Genomic DNA, 19,742 nt, shown 5'->3' on the forward strand with positions numbered 1-19,742 from the left:
AAAAATAGTCGTCGAGCAGTTGTCTGCTCCTTTTTGACGTAGTCTCCATTTTCAATAAATAAATAAATCACGTGTTTGATAAGGGCGACATGAAACCGTCCCATACTGAGAGTAATGTCGCAGGGTATCTTGAAACACATGTCGACTAAACTACGCATGTGCGATGACACCAAAATAACTTTAGAGTGGAAAAATACATTCAGTGGCAGTTCCGTGTTGATCGCGATCACCATGTAACAATTGTTGCAATCTTAGAAGTAACGGGACGTTGTTTAACTTTAAAATGGCAATCACTCAAACCGTAACACGCGTGATGATCACAGTCGAGTCTTGACAATTAAATGAGCGCGATTTGCGAGGGTATTTTGTACAAAATGTGTTCGTAAATCCTACTAATAGATATTTATTTTGTTCGTAAATTTTGTCAAAATTTCGTAATTTACGACATTTGCGAGCGACAGCGAGAGCACAGACTATGTGCTCTGGATGCATTGATGGATACACATGCACAAATTGTAAACCATAAGTACTCGTTTCGGAATTTCTAATTTTTCTGACCAAAATCTTGGTGCAACATTTTGCTTACTTTTAAGTGGTTTTCTATATTTTTGTACTAAATGGACATAATTTCATATTTGCTTCAAGTCTTGATCACAATTTTGAAAAAAATTACAAAAGAGTTTTTGCAGGTTTTATTTTGTGCAAGATTACAAAAGTAGACTTTGGTACACAAAGGACAAAACAACGTTGCTTATTCTAGGGGGAATTTCCACCATCATGGTAAAAACAAAAGTTGAAAACTCAGAAAAACTGTACTTTGGGATAGTTGTTGAGACTCTCTCAAACAGTGTAACAAAACTAGGGGACGTGGGGGACGTGTGTAACATGTACAAATTTGGTTGCTCAGGATACACTTCAAAGTTTAAGTTTGTGTTGTTTTCTCAAATTTAGCTTTTTTCACTGGCGTTCGCCCGGTGTTCCATGGCAGCTCGCATATCACTCATAGAAATACATGGCAAAGTGGTGCGTGTCTTAGCAACATAGAAAATTCTGTGCCTGAGAATATGCTTCTATGCATTTGGACATCACAGAAATGCTTAATTGCCAGAGAAAGGAAAGGAGTAAATACCTTTCACTGCCTTTCTGTTTTTTCTTGTCCCTTTTCTTTTTCTCTTTTTTCTTCTTCCTTGAGTCTTTCTTTTTGGCTTTCTTCTTTTTTTTCTTCTTGTCAGCTTCTGAGCTATCTGAGTCGGAGTCCAGTGAAGAATCGCTGTCATCAGAATCTTCCTCCGAAGAATCAACACTCGCTTTCCTTTTCTTAGCTACAAAAAAAACAAAAATGGTATCTAGAAGTTAGAACATGATTGACAAAGTGTAAATCGCTTAATTTTTGCTTCGAGGAATTTTCAAGATTTTGTGATTTTATAGCATTCGTGAAGACAAATGTTTGCAAATGTCGATGACACTGTGTCATAGAACCCGATAGAAATATTCAAAACTACAAAATGTAATGATTTTTAACTAACCGAAATTCACATTTAATCTCACAAAATTAAATTTTTTCTTTTTTATTTTACAATCTAAAGTTGCTTTCTGAGATTCTTCCTGAAGTTATATTGTAAAATACAGGAATGTTTAAATTTGTATGAATTGCAATAAATATTTACTAATGTCTCATTTTCAATTATTTTCAGCACATCCAAATGCTGGTAATTATTTCGACCCCATAGTAATTGTACATTCAAATTTCATTAGCCACGAATTCTAGTGCACTCGTCATCACTTTGAATGTTTCACATAAGCCCAAAGATCACGATAAAGCTTTTTAATACACTTTTTAATTGAATGAATGAAAATGATCACTAAACAGTTAACTTCACTGATTCTGATTGAATCAGACATTTCAATAGAATAAATAGGGGCAACAAAAATTGATTTCAATTCATATTTCAATAGTGTTACATAATTTACACACAAGTCATCAACATTTCGTTTTTTTACTCAGTTCAAAATATTTGTTGTCGAAAAACTGTTAGAAAAAATGCAGATATAGATTATTTTGCAGGAATTTTCATAGTAATCCATGTTACCATAAAAACCCTCAAATAAGAGCCACTTTGTAACACTTTCATTTCTGGGTGGTGCTTATTTGAGGTAACATTTTGACAACTTTGTAGCCAGTGGCTCTTAAACCAGGGTGATCAAACTTTTTCATTGTGAAATGGGGAAGGGATAGGCAAACACACACACAACCAAAACAGACAAATAATTATTAATGATGTATCATTGCAATTAATTTATTCTGTAAAAATACTGTTATGGAAATAACAAATGTCAAATAAATAAGAACGGCTGCTCGCTGACCGTGCTGCTTAGCGTACACGACGATTCGACGTTTCACCGACTGACAATGCGTAGCGATGCCAGAAGTCGGATTTGGTAGCACTCTCAGGGTCTGACCCACACTTGTACTTCAGTTGTACAATTGTTTACCAAGTCTGGTACGGCAAACTCCAATTATTTTCTTGAAAACTGGGAATAACTTGCGTGGCTGTGGCTGGCGTGGTGGTTGATTTGGTGACGATATAAAATAGTTTCAGGAGCATGGAACGAATGAAAAAAATTATGCCCAATCATTTGTATTTATGGCAAAAACAATAAAGAAAAACACGCTTTTCTATATATTTTTACAGCTTGGGTACTTGGGAATTGTTTTAATTGCGCTAGACGTCTGAAAGTACAGCTTTGGTTTATATATTTCCTGTTTCATAATCAAGCTAGCTTATAATGATATGTTAATGATATTCACGTACTTCACTGTCCAGGCAAACGGGTCGAACTATAGCCCAACCCCTATATAACCAAATACGAAACGATACCGAGAAAGTAACAATTACATGTATTAAAAACAAGTCATTGTCAATGACACATCCCCGTTCCGTTCATATTTGAGTGACATATACATTCAAAGCAGATCATGACCGAAATGCACCTGCATATGTACAACACATTGTGCTAAATCTGAACAAAATCCATCCATGCATGACTGAGATCCGGTTCTGGAATTGTGAAAATATGTGATTTTGATGCATTTTCGGCCTTAAAATGGCCATCATTACGCTATTGTTAAGCAGATCATGAAACAAATGCACATATCTATTTGTGACATGATGTACCATGTGTGTGTGAAGTTTGAACTTGATCAATCCAGACATGTCTTGGATACGGATCCAGAACTGAATTCTTTAACAAAATGGCCGCCAGTCGGCCATTTCGAACTTGATCCGAAAAAAAAAGACGTGCATCAAGGTCCTATTATGTTTAATGTATGTACCAAATTTGAACAAAATCCATCCATGCATGACTGAGATCCGGTTCTGGAATTGTGAAAATGTGCGATTTCAATGCATTTTCGGCCTTAAAGCGGCCCCCATTTGGCTATCGTTAATGAGATTATGAAACAAATGCACATACATATTTGTGACATGATGTACCTTGTGTGTGTGAAGTTTGAACTTGATCAATCCAGACATGTCTCGGATACGGATCCAGAACTGAATTCTTTAAAACAAAATGGCCGCCAGTCGGCTATTTCGAACTTGATCCGAAAAAAAAAATGACGTGCATCAAGGTCCTATTATGTTTAATGTATGTACCAAATTTGAATGAAATCCGTCCATGCATAACTGAGATCTGGGTCCGGAATGATGAAAATGTGCGATTTCAATGCATTTTCGGCCTTAAAGCGGCCCCCATTTGGCTATCGTTAATGAGATCATGAAACAAATGCACATACATATTTGTGACATGATGTACCTTGTGTGTGTGAAGTTTGAACTTGATCAATCCAGACATGTCTCAGATACGGATCCAGAACTGAATTCTTTAAAACAAAATGGCCGCCAGTCGGCTATTTCGAACTTGATCCGAAAAAAAAAATGACGTGCATCAAGGTCCTATTATGTTTAATGTATGTACCAAATTTGAATGAAATCCGTCCATGCATAACTGAGATCCGGTTCTGGAATTGTGAAAATGTGCGATTTCAATGCATTTTCGGCCTTAAAGCGGCCCCCATTTGGCTATCGTTAATGAGATTATGAAACAAATGCACATACATATTTGTGACATGATGTACCTTGTGTGTGTGAAGTTTGAACTTGATCAATCCAGACATGTCTCGGATACGGATCCAGAACTGAATTCTTTAAAACAAAATGGCCGCCAGTCGGCTATTTCGAACTTGATCCGAAAAAAAAAATGACGTGCATCAAGGTCCTATTATGTTTAATGTATGTACCAAATTTGAATGAAATCCGTCCATGCATAACTGAGATCTGGGTCCGGAATGATGAAAATGTGCGATTTCAATGCATTTTCGGCCTTAAAGCGGCCCCCATTTGGCTATCGTTAATGAGATCATGAAACAAATGCACATACATATTTGTGACATGATGTACCTTGTGTGTGTGAAGTTTGAACTTGATCAATCCAGACATGTCTCAGATACGGATCCAGAACTGAATTCTTTAAAACAAAATGGCCGCCAGTCGGCTATTTCGAACTTGATCCGAAAAAAAAAATGACGTGCATCAAGGTCCTATTATGTTTAATGTATGTACCAAATTTGAATGAAATCCGTCCATGCATAACTGAGATCCGGGTCCGGAATGGTGAAAATGTGCGATTTCAATGCATTTTCAGCCTTAAAGTGGCCGCCATTTGGCTATCGTTAATGAGATCATGAAACAAATGCACATACATATTTGTGACATGATGTACCTTGTGTGTGTGAAGTTTGAACTCGATCAATCCAAGCATGTCTCAGATACGGATCCAGAACTGAATTCTTTAAAACAAAATGGCCGCCAGTCGGCCATTTCGAACCCGATCCCCAAAAAAAAAATGACGTGCATCAAGGTCCTATTATGTTTAATGTATGTACCAAATTTGAATAAAATCCGTCCATGCATAACTGAGATCCGGGTCCGGAATGGTGAAAATGTGCGATTTTGATGCATTTTCGGCCTTAAAATGGCCGCTATTTGGCTATCGTTAATCGGATCATGAAAAAAATGCATGTGCATATGTCCCATATAATGTGTGATGTATGAGTGAAGTTTGAACTTAATCGGTCCATGCATGTTCGAGATACAGGTGATCATGGACGCACGGACGGACGGACGGACGGACGGACGGACGGATGCACACAGGGCAAAACACAAGTCCCCGTTTTCGGACTGCGTCCGAACGGGGACTAATAATTTCCTGTGACCAATCGGAGAGACTAAATCATTTACGAAAGCCCAGGCCTGTTACAAGGCATTTTCTAATTGGTACAAGTCCAGATTATTTTCAATTCTCACAAATAGCTAATTTAAATATTTGGGTCAGGCGGGTCACGTCGACTTCGCTTTGCTGTAAGACAAGTTGATCGCGCAAGTTTGTGGAACTAATCCATTCGACTTCAATTTTGATTATTTTCGGTAAGAGAGTCCTCTCCAAACTAATGCCAGTTATTTTGTCACTTCCCTGAACATTTTGTCTCGAATCACCCCAAAACGAACGTCTCAAATGAAATGGCAAAAATAACCCCAAATCACGATCAGCGAGAGTGGGCTGCGTAATCATTACATTCTCACAATCGGAGCTAAGTCACGATCCCTCAAACGTTGCCAGGAGCGGATTAACACCTCTGTTTCCCCCCACGCTAACCAAATTTCCCCCAAGCTAAGGAAAAAATCTTTTGTTTTCTATTGACTTCCTGTTCTGTTCTGTGAGAAAGTATTTTCGATACCTCCGATTTTCCGATAAAGGCGTTCTAAAATCGTGACGTTTTTTACTTGGTTATAAAGACAACATTGGCAATGAATATCTCAACGTGTCCTTCGGTGTTTCGACAAAAAACATAGTTACTACTAAATAGTTTGTGAATTGGTCGATTGTGTGTCAGAAATTTAAAATAGACAAGTTGACAGTCACATTCACGCTCTCAGTGTATTTCTTTCGTCTGTCATTCTTCCGTTCTCAATTATACTGGACATCAGGCAACCTATGGGGATAATCTTTATTTGTCTCACACCTTCTGTGGGGCAATAGAATAGAATAGAATAGAATAATGCTTTATTAATACCGTAAAGAAAGAGTTAACATTTCCTTTTAGGTTTTCAGATTAATAAAGTAAATAATAAAAGTACATGAAATATAAAAATTGATTTAAAAAGAATTCAACATTAGTGAACAATTCAACATTAGTGAACGACAAGAATACTACAGACAAATATTAATAATATAAGAAATATTAAAATACTGTGATATGTAAGTATCACTGTGTGTAGCATAGAATATGTAAAAAATATAGAAGAACATGACAAAATAAAAGAATTAGTCTTGTTTAGATTTAACTAAATATTTGCAGAGAGTGATAAGATGGTTTGTATTTGGTGACTGTAGTACAAGTTTAAATTGTTCTTTTTTGTTTAAGTTTTGGTAATCACTGTTAATTTCTTTAAGGATATTATATATGTCATCTCTGTGTTTTGTGTACAGTTTACATTCTAGTAAATGATGTAATTCATCTTCTATCTCTTTACAGTGGGTGCATAATCTGTCTTTTATCAGTGTTTTTGGTTTTGTGTACCTTCCTGTTTCTACAGCTAGTTTGTGACTACTTGTTCTAAATTGTGCTAGTATTTTGATGTAATGTCTGTTATCTATGTGTTTTATGTAATGTTCCATGTCTAGTGTGGTTTTGTATGTACTGTAAGTGCGCAGTTTTGCATCATCTCTTTTATTGTCATTGTTCCATGTGTTAGTGTAATATTCTCTAATTGAAATTATCACTTCTTGTATTGTTATATTATCTATATTACATTTAGTATATATTTCTAAGTTGTCTTCTAATGACTTCAACCATGACCCCGGGTAATTATTTTTCTTCATTTCCTTCAGTGCATAGTATGCCAAGTTGTTGTAGTCAAGAGTTATTAGGTGTTTATAATACCTAACTGCTTGGCAGTATATTTTGGAGATAAGGGGTTCCCGTCCCATTTCCATCCTACAGGCTATTTTGTTTGTCTTATTATTTAAATTTAAAATTTGTCTGCAGAAACGGATGTGATACTTTTCAGTTTCTGTCTTATCCCATGTAGCAGGTTTGAGAAGGACACCCCAAATTTCTCCTGCATATGTTAGGATTGGTAATTGGGTCATATTTAACAGCTTTAATTTAATATTAATATTATTTGTATTATGTAAATATAGTTGTGATTGTATACATTGTGCTTTGTATGCTTTGTCTGCTAGTCTATCAGCTGTAGTTACAATATTACTATTTGACTTAAAAATTACTCCTAGGTACGTGTATTGTTCTTTGACTTCTATTTCTTCTTTTCCATAGGTGAATTTTTGTGATAATATTTTACACCAGTTTTTCCTGAATATGACAATTTTTGTTTTTGATGTGTTGACTTGTAGCCCCCAACTAACTGTATATGTATGAAGGTAATTTAGTGCATTTTGTAGCCCTACCTTTGAAGTAGACAATAATGCAATGTCATCTGCATATTGTAGACAGTTAATATGTTTACCATCTAAGTCTGGTGCTGGCATTTCAATATTTGACAGTCCTTCAATAAAGTCATTCATAAAGATGTTAAACAATGTTGGGCTTAAAGGGCAGCCCTGTTTAACACCATTATCTAGCTTGAAATGTGGTGTTATAACATCTCCTAATTTTATAACAAAGTCCATGTTTTTGTACATCATTTTCATAATGTTATATACTTGACCGTTGATGTTATTTTTCAGTAGTTTATATTGCAGTGCTGTTCTCCACACTGTATCAAAACATTTTCTTAAATCCACAAAGCAGCAGAATATTTTTTCCTTTCTTAATTGATATTTTTTAATAATGGTGTGGAGTGTCAATATATGGTCAGTAGTGCGATGTTTGTTACGAAAACCTGCTTGGTTTGGATGTATGGTGAAGTTACTTTCTAAATAGCTGGATATTCTTTTGTTAATAATACTACTAAATATTTTAGCAATGATGTTGCTAACAGATATACCACGGTAGTTATTAACATCCATTTTATCACCTGTTTTGTGTACTGGTGTTATAACATTTGTGTTCCATGACTGTGGATAAATACCAGTTTCCAAGATGTGGTTATACATTTGTTGTAAAGCTTGTTTCACTATTTTGTTGCTATATTTCAACAGTTCTCCTGGTATTCCGTCTGGTCCAGTTGCTTTATTGTTTTTCAGTTTTCTTGTTGCATGAATAATTTCCTGTAATGTTATAGGTTTAATAAACAATGCAGGGTGGAAGTGAGGCACGACAAGCTTGTGTCTGCCTGATTGTAAACAACCGGGCGGCTGGCGCTTATTTCTGGGTTCTTATTGACAAAACCACTCAACTCTTGGTAGCTCTTAATGGAGGGTCAAATGTAACAAATTTTCACTGAGTGGCTCTTAATTGAGGGTGGCGCTTATTTGCGGATTTTTACGATAATATATTTTTAATAAATAGTATTCATCAGCAATTCCTAATAATTTGTGGCATCCATAAGTACCCATCTCATAACTACAAATAATTTTTTCACCTTCATGCAACTGAATGAATTTTCTTAGAAATTAAGAAACATTTTTCTATCTGGGTTTTGTGAAAAAAATAAAACCATATTATAAAATCAATGAAATCTGATGACCTGTTTTAATGGCAGCAATGCAACACATACTGTGGAATACTTTATTTTCGCTGGAATTAATTTTCGCTGAAAAGGCTTTTTGGGCGTTCTTTATGGAATTTATTTTCACTGATTTTTGATTAATTGAATGTGAAATATAGGAAAAAAAGTATATTCACTGGATTTTATTTTCACGAAATCAACCCTTCAGCGAAAATAGCGAAAATAAATTCCAAGTGAAAATAAAGTATTCTACAGTAATATTCCTATATAAAATATGTTTTACCTTTAGCTTGCTTTTTGAGTACCAATTCCCCACAATTGACAACACGTATGTCTGCAATTGGTCGACTGCTAGCGTCAGTTTTCTGGTTTTCAACTTCCTTCACTAGCTCAATACCACTGATCACTTGACCAAATACAACATGTATTCTACAAAAGAAATCAGATGTAAAAACTGAAATAATTTTGAACAGCGCCTCCAATCTATCATTTTTACTGTCACCGCCATATTGTTTTGAAAACCAAAACAGCAATATTGCCAGCTATGTTAATGACTGGTTTGCTAAGCACGCTTTGAGATCGCTTTGACACAGGCGATGGTGTGTGTGGTATGTGTGGCGATGGTGTGTGTGGTGTGTGTGGCGATGGTGTGTCTGGTGTGTGTGGCGATGGTGTGTCTGGTGTGTGTGGCGATGGTGTGTCTGGTGTATGTGGCGATGGTGTGTCTGGTGTATGTGGCGATGGTGTGTCTGGTGTGTGTGGCGATGGTGTGTCTGGTGTGTGTGGCGATGGTGTGTCTGGTGTATGTGGCGATGGTGTGTCTGGTGTGTGTGGCGATGGTGTGTCTGGTGTGTGTGGCGATGGTGTGTCTGGTGTGTGTGGCGATGGTGTGTCTGGTACGCATCATTTTAGCCGAACAGCACAACCTCATAAAGCGATTTGAACTAACAAGTTCTAATCATGTAACGAATGTTAAGATGCGAATAACAAATCATTCAGCAACTTAGTTGGCAATGTTGATGTTTTGATGTTCGGAACAATATGATGGTGGCAGTAACAGTTCCCCAATATCGCGTTACAGCAGTACCAGATACCGTACTTCCTTGATCATAAGCCCCTCCCAGAGTATAAGCCCATCCCTCTGTTTTTAGACAATTAACGAGTTGAGGGCATCCCCGAGAATAGGCCCAGGATGTTTTTACCGGGCGTTGACGACATTTATTAAAATATGCATGTAAAAAGTGTATCTCATTGCATAAAAATCATGATTGGTATGGTAGTTTGGTTTTTGCTTTTAAGAGAACTTGCTATAATAAAAAAGGAATGCATGGCGCGCGAATGCATGGAATGCATGGCGGGCGAATGAAAAGAACATGGTTCGCACATTTTCTATTCGAATATTTACTCCGGATAAACCCTGATGTTGCAATATGGAAGTAATCCATATTTTTTTTTGAGTAGTAGTTTTAGAAACGCCAAAAATATGATCGTCAAGCCGTGAGACCTGGTCATAGAACATCGTTTTACTTTTCCGAATAATCGTGTCAATTGAGACTGTCGTGAATGGGGTGTTAACAAGCAAACTATTATTATTCGACATGACTTGTTTTGCGACAGTGAAAGGTTTAAATACTTCCTCTACCCTCAGTTTCCCTTTCGAAAATTGCGAATCAACAGCTTTTAGAGAAAAAAAATCATGTATTTTTTGTCGAAATCAGTATTAACAGATTGCATTTGAACATTGCGGTAATTCACTTCCGCATTGCGTTGAAAAAATTACTTCATCAATAATCAGAAAACTTCACTTGTGCGACACAGCATTTTGATTGGTTAACGAAAGATGTGACCTGTTAGGTCAAAGAAAGCCGTTTCAGGTCAAATTATGATGAAAAACATCATGGCATCAAAAACATTCCACAACGAAGATAATAATAAAGATAGATCTTATTTTCCCATAGAACCTACCCATTTTTGCACCGTAAATTCACAGTAGGTAAATCGTATTGTAATAAAATGTGTGTATTTTTAAATGTTTGTTTTTTCATTGTAAAAAGTTTTGTGGAAATCAATGACTCGATTTGCATTTTTTTTTCTCAAAAAAACGTAATATTTCTCCAAGACCGACGCTGTGAATGAAAAATGTATTTCGGATAATTTTTCATGGTTGGGAAGATGGTTATAATTTTAAACCACCAAAAAATTATCTTTTCTGAGGTGGTCCTCGAGTATAAGCCGATTTTCAGGCCCCTGGGCTTACGAAGTACGGTAATAAATTTTTACAGCACCCTCATGAGATCATGAGATAGCATCGCCATACGACCATTTTGAAAGAATCCCCGCACCAAGTCAACTTACCCATCAAGATGGGGCGCCGGTTTAGTAGTACTGGAGTAGAGAAGTAACGTCCGGAAGACATGAAAGAAACAGACAAAATAGTAGAATTAATACGAAGCCGAGTTAAGACATCTGTTCATCTTTAATGAGTGTACACCACACTAGGCTACAAATATGATATATAGGCTCCAATGGTAATAGAAATTATACAATTACAAACTATGGAACATGAATTTTTATCGAATCTGAAAACACGTCTAATTCTTAGAGACGCAAAAAATATTTAATACGTCGATATATATATATATAGATAGTCCTGTGCTAGTAAGACTGGAGCCGACTTTTAGGTGTTATTGATATAAATACATCAGTTGACACAAAATATGTAAGTGATAGAATCACTGTGTGTTATGTTAAACAGCATAAGTGTATACATGATAAAACCTGTGAAACCAATTACCTTCGACAGGCTGGAAGGGCACAAGTATTTTCTGAAAATAATTTTATACAAATGGCAAAAGAGACAAAAATGTCATACAAAAAAAACACTAACATTGTATTCATCATGTGTGCAAGGTGAAAAGACCCCCTAGGTGATGCATTATTTATTGCCGGGAACTAGCCAATCAGAATCACTGAATGGCTATTCAAACCTAGAAAGGTCTTAACTGATAAGGTGATAGGACCCCCTAAGTAATGCATGACTCTGACAGTGCCTGAAACTAGCCAATCAGAATCACTGAATACAAACCCAATACCTGAGCAGATTGCAATCTTCAAGTGACGCCGAAATCTATGGGAATATTTATTACGTTGTCAATATAAAAAAAACATATAATAAAACAACAAAACCTTTTTTCGTCTTAAAATGTGCAGAGAATAATACTAAGACATTGTAGCTGTGTGTGATGTCAGTCACATCACCAAAGCACATTGAGACTTGGTGATATGACTGACAATGTGTTCAGAAAACGTTGCTATGTCTAAAACCATGAAATAATGCATAATTTAAGTAATGCCAATTGTAAACCTTGTTATATTAACCCTATGAACACCAGAGCCAATTTTAGTAGCTACTTTGACAAAAATAATTATTTTTTTTTTCATCATTTTCGGAAAAATTTTGAAAAAAATGCTCAGCCAATGTGAAATTACATCTTTTTAGTTCAAAATAAAAAAAAAAGAAATTATAGAAAGATACACAAAGACATGTAGCACAAAAATAAAACTACAACATGCACAAACATGTAAACTATTTAACGCGAGACGATTTAACTTTTTGAATGCCATTTACAAAAGAAACCAATACCCGGTATAAATTTTACCAATATTTTTTCCCCCCAAAAAAATGATTATCAATTGGCGATTTTCCGTTCACTGCGAAATCTTGCATATTGCATGGATTGAACATTGAATTTCTTTTGTTATTGCTCAATATCGAAAAAATGCCCATCTTTCAGAGGGGAATATTGTGTTGAGATGCCCTTACTTTATTAAAATTGACAAACATCAAATATGTATATGTATAACACAATATAAAGCAAGGAAATACTTTCGCGTGTTGTTTCGAAGCCATTACGAACTTTCTTTGCCCTGTTTTTATGTTTGATTTCCTGCATAACACAGGATATCAAAGTGAACGGAAAATATATCAATAGGCAATGGGAAATTATGTCTAAAATTAATAAATATTATGGAAAATTACATAAAAATACAGAAAATGTTGCACCAAAAAATGACTAGAAAAATTGTGGTGTATCAAGAGGTTAATAGTCGTAGATATTTTTAAACATCATGGAGTGCTAAATTGCATAGCAACGTTTCTAGCACAGCGCAGCACAACGGACAATAACTATTACATAATACATGCAAATTAACAGTTGTACATTTGCTAGTCATTCTGATTCCGATCACACATCAAGACACATCAGACTTTCCAATAAAATGTATAAATACAACAGAAATTTGGTATCTCTTCCTAACTGCATACATTTTGAATATTAAGGGAATAGGCTGTATATGTATGCATGACCCCAAAAAGGTCACACATCCTGGTACTTTCTGGAGGTACAAATTCACTATAAGTGAGAATATCTCAATTAGATTTTTTTTTAAAAATACAAGGTATACCATAGGAAGTTATTTTTGTTATAGGACGAAAATACTGTAAAACATGTTGAAATAGCTACAGTTTAATTAGCAAATTTGACTCCATGCTTGAATTAACACAATCTTAATTCAGCTAATGAGTAAACAATCTTATGGCGAGAATAATTTTTTTTTTAAATTAGCGAAATCTTGAAATTATAGCTAAAGTAACATGCTAGCTAAAAAGACATGTTTTACAGTACCCTCCCACCAGAAAGCACCAGGATGAGTGACCTCCAGGGGTCATGCATAAAGCTGATGAGACAGTTTTCTAGATACTATTATTGAATGTCACTTACATGAAGAACTGAGATCCGTTGGTATCTTTACCACAGTTTGCCATGGAGAGGAGGTACTCTTTATCATGCTTTAAGATGAAATTCTCATCTGTAATGAAAGAGTTTTTTTTTTTTATAAAATTCCATCTGCTGTTGCAGTACGAAATTTTAAAAGAATTGATTTTAAAATATCAACTAATATCAAAAAATATCAATTCTCAAGTTGCATACTCAGAACAATTAGCTTTAATGTAGTTTCGGGATTATTATGTGATCTATTAGTTTGGTTTTGAACACAAAATGAGGATTCACCGGGATCAGTGTGCCCTCTTCTAACAGAACTGCTTTTATAGGAATCCTGAGAAAAACTGTTATCTTTCAAATTCAAGTTGAGTCAGGTTGTTGACTACTGAAAAATATAATTGTATGTGACAGAAGACAGTATAGGTGTCCAACAAAAATGTTGTGGCTTCTGATTTTTTTTGGTTTCTACTTCGTCTATAAAATCTGAATTTCATTTCACAAAGTTACAAATTCCCTAACTATATTTCAATATTTTTAAAAAATCAGAATTCTGCCTCGTTTTTGAATTACCACAGTCCTACATGTGTTTGAACATAGAATCAAAAGGGAAGCCAAAATGATAGCCAGCATGTCATTACATGAGTTATTATATATTCCCCTTTATTCGCACAAATTCAGACTATCAAATATTTCACACAATCGTCCCAAGTCCCCAATAAAGATGCATGAAAGCTTTGAGAAAAAAAGGATATACAGACTAATCACATGACTATAAGGTTATTACGAGAATCCCTCAGCGGAGGGAATGCCGAATTTCAAAATGTTTAGAGCAGAATCAGCGAACTTCTTTGTGTGGAGTCTGGTCAAACTCTGGTGGCAGCCATGTTTGTTTTTATTAATTAGTGGACGCTTACGCGCGTAATCATTCCATATTTGGAATTTGCAAATATGATTTACAAATCTTAATATAGTAGGATGAAAATACCACAAAATTACGGCACGCTGTGACTTATGCCGTTACGGTGACAGATGTATAATAATATAGCTCATTCGCAGTTGTGGGTAGTACAAAACAAAATATTTGCATCTGTGTGAACAACAAACCTAATGTGAGCATTTTGGTTTTCTTATCATATGATCAATACAAAATTACTACCAATATATTCTCGCAAGATGCACTTGACATTGACATTATTTAACAGTGCAGACAGTAAATGTATATTTAAACTATTACTTGGGCAATGTAATACACGCTGGTAGCTGCAGCAGTGAATTTACGGGCTTACATACTTAGGTATTAAGCAAAGTGGCATAGTTCCTACAACTTTTTTTCAGTGATTTCAGAAATCAGAATTACTGTTAGTGACGTATGATGAGCTTATCTCCTCTATGATTGGCACAATTAACACGATTTACTGTATTAAAGTTGTTTTACAAGATTCTAGCATGGGTTCGGCAATGATCACCAGATATGCCAATAAATGTTGAACTGTAAAATGGGATGTTGAAAAGTATGACATCACTATTTAGTGTTAGTAAAAAAAAAAATTGCATAAAAAAACTACCTTTGAAAGCTCCATTATAAATAGACTCCCCTCCAGTCCCATTACCTAAAACAGAACACAAGAACATCAGTTAAGACAAATAAAACAAGCTAAAATTGACAGTACACAATGTCGTCACTGACTGAATTTGAACCTTTTCACCATCTTTTCATCACAAATTCACAAAATACTCCTATTTATTGTGTGCATTTTCCTTCAGAAAATTGGAACAAAAATAGCCAAATTTTTTGAGTAAAAAGTGAAAATAGACTGAAATTTAGTCTGTTGGCTTCAAACTTAGGGTTTATTTCCAGAAATATTGAAGAAAAAAATGCAGAAAAGGTAGGCAGGGAAGTCTGACAGTGATAAGGTTAGGGGTTCAATGAAAAAACCCAAAAATCTACTTTTGTTACCTTTCTATAAATTTTGAACAAGCTCTGTAGCCAACAAAACATTACGTCCATTAGGTCCAAAAACATTTACAGAAAAATTGACAAAAAATTTGGGCTGGAAAATTATGGCACTCAAAATGTGAATATGTAATTATTTTAATAACACAAAAATTTGTCACTACAGTAATTTTTAGGGAATACACACATTATACAAATGAAATAAATGTGATATATAAACAAATGAGTAAATAAAATTAAGTAAAAATATATATTAAATAAATAAAGATATCCCAAAATAAGCAAATGGCATATTGGAAAAATGGATAAAGATAAACTTTGTGGCGGCAGATTATGTTAAATAATCCACACACCAGATGGAACATATTTTTCAATTAAACAAGGCTCTCCAAAATAAGCTTTTTATTACATAATCCACTGTTTGAAAACTTACCAGCAGTGAAATCACCGCCCTGTATCATAAAGTCTTTAACAATACGATGGAATGGACTGCCTTTATAATACATCTGTTTACCGGTTGTCTTCCCAATGCCAAGTTCACCTGCAAAGTTCAATGTCATGAGTTACAAAATGTGAGTATTGAGAAAGACGTCTAGATAAGCAAGAATATACTGTACACAGCTTCAATTGCAAGAGAGAAAGCTTTCAAGATTACTAGTATTTGACATATCTAAATGCTACAGGATATCAACCAGCTTATAAATGTCATGCAATTAAATAAATAAAAGTTCCAATCACCAAAAGTGGAATTTAATAAACTGTGTAAACATTCCATTCAAATGAAAATACAGTATTTGGCGTGTACTTTGACTGCATAATCTATTTATTAAAAATATAAAGAATACCTGTACACAGACATCTGAAGTTCTCGCATGTCTTGGGACAGATGTCGGCAAACAACTCAAACACCAGTCGGCCAGCTTGAAATGAATATGTCAAACATTTAATCTTGTGAACATTGGTATGAAAAGAGTAACACATGTGACAGAATTGGTTTGTATTCTCCTTGAATGTTCTTTTTTCAGTGCCCCTGCTTATTCACAAAGTATTGCTTACGTATATTTTGCATTTTTGAATACAGAAATAATTTGCATATTTTCATCGGATAATACTGTACCTTGATATCTAGGTTGCATACATTTGTCTTATACATGTAAATATCATATACATGATGTGTGGTAAAAATGGCACAGTGAAACTTTCCAAGGCAATAATAATGACACAATGTCTTGCAGCAAGACATGATCCGAAAAATAAAAGAGAGGATTATGTTTCTTTTTAGCAATCATGGTATTAAATACCCGACACTGGGGTGCTATAGACACTATTAATATACTAACTACATGTATATCATATGTGATGCGAGGTTGGGTCACTTCCAGTAGAATCAAAACAATTTCAAAAACAAACAAGGTTTACAATATTTAAAGCGGGGGAGTCATCACCAGCACATGCGTCAGATGGCCATAGCGTGTCATTGTTTACAAACCCGTGAACCTTTGCGTTTTTAGCATGTGTTGTTATCGTCGATTGGGACTCAATTCCCGCGCGTGCGCAGATGACTACCCTCTCGCTTTATTTGTACATTGAAATTTACATCTGATAAAGCAAATACGAGACTGTGTTCTTACCAGACACTCCATTCACTTCAATATCAAAGAAGCAACGTGGTCTGCCCTTGACAACCATAATTAAGCGCTAATAATAAGTCTGCAATGATAATAAACACACAAACATGCAGCATAAATATACCGGTACGTTAAAACAATACTGTAAAGTCATTTATTTTCACTTACATTTAATATCATTATTTTGATGTTTAGAGCATATTCACTGTCTTAATTTCGTGAATTTGTCAAGAAAACAATGAGTTTTATTGGTATTTTACATGTTAACATAGATTTAATTTAGCGGATTTTATTTAAAGCAAAAATAGCGAAATTAAAAGCCAGTAAATAATTAAATGCATTTACAGTACTTAGTGAATGTACAGTCAAGTGGAGCATTTGTTCTGGTATAGAGCACATGGCTATAGTCAGTATTACTGAAAAATACTTCATTTCCACTTATAATTCATTCTTGCTATTTTTGCAAAAATTTTAAGGAATGATTCAGTGAAAATAAAATCTAGCGAATGTACATTATTGTCTATATTATATTATATTAAACTTTAATCAAAACCTGTGAAAATAAATTCTGTACAAAACACCCGAAAAACTTTTTCAGCAATACCGCAACTGATTCCAGCTAAAATAAAGTATTTTACAGTACAAGATATAAAATCACATTTTTAGTTTATGGATTTCATTTCAATTCTAAAGGACTGAAAGTTACAGCGTTGGTGAGTTTATTCTGATTGAAACCTACCATATTTTTACATTTGTTGACTGAGATCAATAAATCTACTGTAATCTGTAATGTACTGTAATCTAAGCTACTATACCGTATAATCTCTAATTTAGGCATCATTTTTTGAACATTTCAATCATTCCTGATGCCTAAATTTAGGTTTTCTGTTGTCATTGACGTCTATTCAAGAGTACATGGTTTATTGTGGGTAGCGTGAATGAGTAAACTGTGTTTTGACAATGAGCTCTTTTTATCATAAAAAGTGTTAAATTCTTCTTTAAGGATGCTGTACACCTTTTTTTTGCTTTGAAACCCAAAATTCTACTTTTTTGTATTTTTCAATGCTGGACTACAAGGAGCAAACACTCAGTAGGAAAAAAAGTGAATTGAATGTTTTTATAGGGTGTAAAAATCAATTTTTGTTAATTAAAAACAAAAGCACATGTCATTGTTTTGAAAGCTATGTTTTAATTAATCAGCCAAAGACATAATAGACAGATAATTTGCATAATAGTCACCACCCATAGCAAATATAAACAGTCTCTTGCATTCAGTACACGCTCAGATTAGTAATACCATAGACCTTAGAAAACAAGGTCTATGGTAATACGAGTACATTTTTGTATTAGTAGTCCGAGGTACAAGTTACACGCACTCCATTTACGATCGTCCACAAATTTAATTTCGTTGAATTTCTCCCTCTTCAAGCAGTCGACTATGACAGTGACGAAAGAAAACGAATGCAAGGAAATTTTGAGAAGAACGTCGACAGTATGTAAAGCGATTATTATGAAAATTTAATCACGGAAGGTACCTTCCACGATTTAATTGATCAGACCATGGAGGTATAAACAGAAGGTAGAAAATTTGAGCACATGGCAGACTTAGTTTTCGTGACCAAATTACGTGTCATGGACTCCGACCACAATGAGTCGGAAGTGAAACACTTGGGCCCGGACTTGGCTACACCATGGCTACACGTAAAGCCAGAGACAAGCAGCTGTAAAAGCGTGTGTGTGAGCATCCTTGTTTTACCTGTTTTATTTTTCTTTATCTTCACATTCCCAATAAATAATTTGACGGATCCAATGAAGTTAGATTTGTTATACATGATATAGAAAGTGAACTGAATGTTAGATACCGGCAGTAGTCCCCGCCAGCAGTTGTTCCGGTACTATGTATTACGCATTGAAGATGGAAAAAGAATCATCACACTAATTTTGTCAACAGTTTTGGGAACTAAAAAACGGAAAACACGATTTATGGCGAACAGGTTATTTTACAAATCAACAAAATAATAACGGAGCAAACAAACTGAAAATTCACCGCCCGATCGACAGACAACTTTTAAACCTAAGTGATCGCATCTCCCGATTCAGTTCAGCACTCGCTGTGACTTCTATCCCCCTCATTGCCATTCAAATCAGATAATACAGATCTTCGTCGAGACATCTCGCAAAACAAAAATCTTGGAAAGAAAACTACATGTAGTTAACTCTGGTGGTGCGTTCAGCCACGGTTATTAGTTCAGCAGCTGAGCAAGAGAATGAGCTTCCATGGAGGGTAATGTATGGTAATGAGTCTTCCAGAAAAAAAGTGTCTCCTCCCACAACGTATTAATGAATATGTAAATCATGACGTCATTTTGGCGCGGCTTTGTCACAAACAGTGTTTCCTATTGGATTCGGGAGCATAATTTCGTACTTTATAACCAATTGCGACCACGCATATCCACACATCTGCGTGATTATGACAGACAGATACCATGACTATTCGTTATGAGTTTGTTTTGATCCATGGGACAAACGGATTTTGAGTTAGCCGACGATACGTTGCTGCTAAGTTGTTTTTGCCGTTTTCTCGGTGAAACAAAACAGCGATTCACGGCAACTGCAGGCCTTTGATCTCGAGTTTTAGTGGACGCATTATACCAATTTTTCGCACAGACACTCTTCGATATGT

The 19,742-nt window shown here is 35.1% G+C and overlaps 1 protein-coding gene across 2 annotated transcripts in view; it reads right to left on the reverse strand.

Annotated features, from left to right (window-relative positions):
- Nucleotides 1-19,742, reverse strand: part of LOC102808957 (uncharacterized) — a 52,354-nt gene that overhangs the window by 30,329 nt on the left and 2,283 nt on the right. For both annotated transcript variants that reach the window (XM_085495168.1, XM_085495169.1), the window contains exons 2-9: nucleotides 17,063-17,141; nucleotides 16,277-16,351; nucleotides 15,865-15,972; nucleotides 15,043-15,087; nucleotides 13,475-13,562; nucleotides 11,049-11,078; nucleotides 8,977-9,122; nucleotides 1,130-1,322 (exon numbers count right to left, since the gene is read on the reverse strand). In XM_085495168.1, coding sequence (XP_085351294.1) covers nucleotides 1,130-1,322; nucleotides 8,977-9,122; nucleotides 11,049-11,078; nucleotides 13,475-13,562; nucleotides 15,043-15,087; nucleotides 15,865-15,972; nucleotides 16,277-16,351; nucleotides 17,063-17,120 — 743 coding nt within the window. In that variant the 5' untranslated portion in view covers nucleotides 17,121-17,141. The remainder of the gene's footprint in view (nucleotides 1-1,129; nucleotides 1,323-8,976; nucleotides 9,123-11,048; nucleotides 11,079-13,474; nucleotides 13,563-15,042; nucleotides 15,088-15,864; nucleotides 15,973-16,276; nucleotides 16,352-17,062; nucleotides 17,142-19,742) is intronic.

This window comes from Saccoglossus kowalevskii, chromosome 21, assembly GCF_978046115.1.
Source record: "Saccoglossus kowalevskii chromosome 21, keSacKowa6.1, whole genome shotgun sequence".
In the NCBI taxonomy this organism is placed as follows: domain Eukaryota; kingdom Metazoa; phylum Hemichordata; class Enteropneusta; family Harrimaniidae; genus Saccoglossus; species Saccoglossus kowalevskii.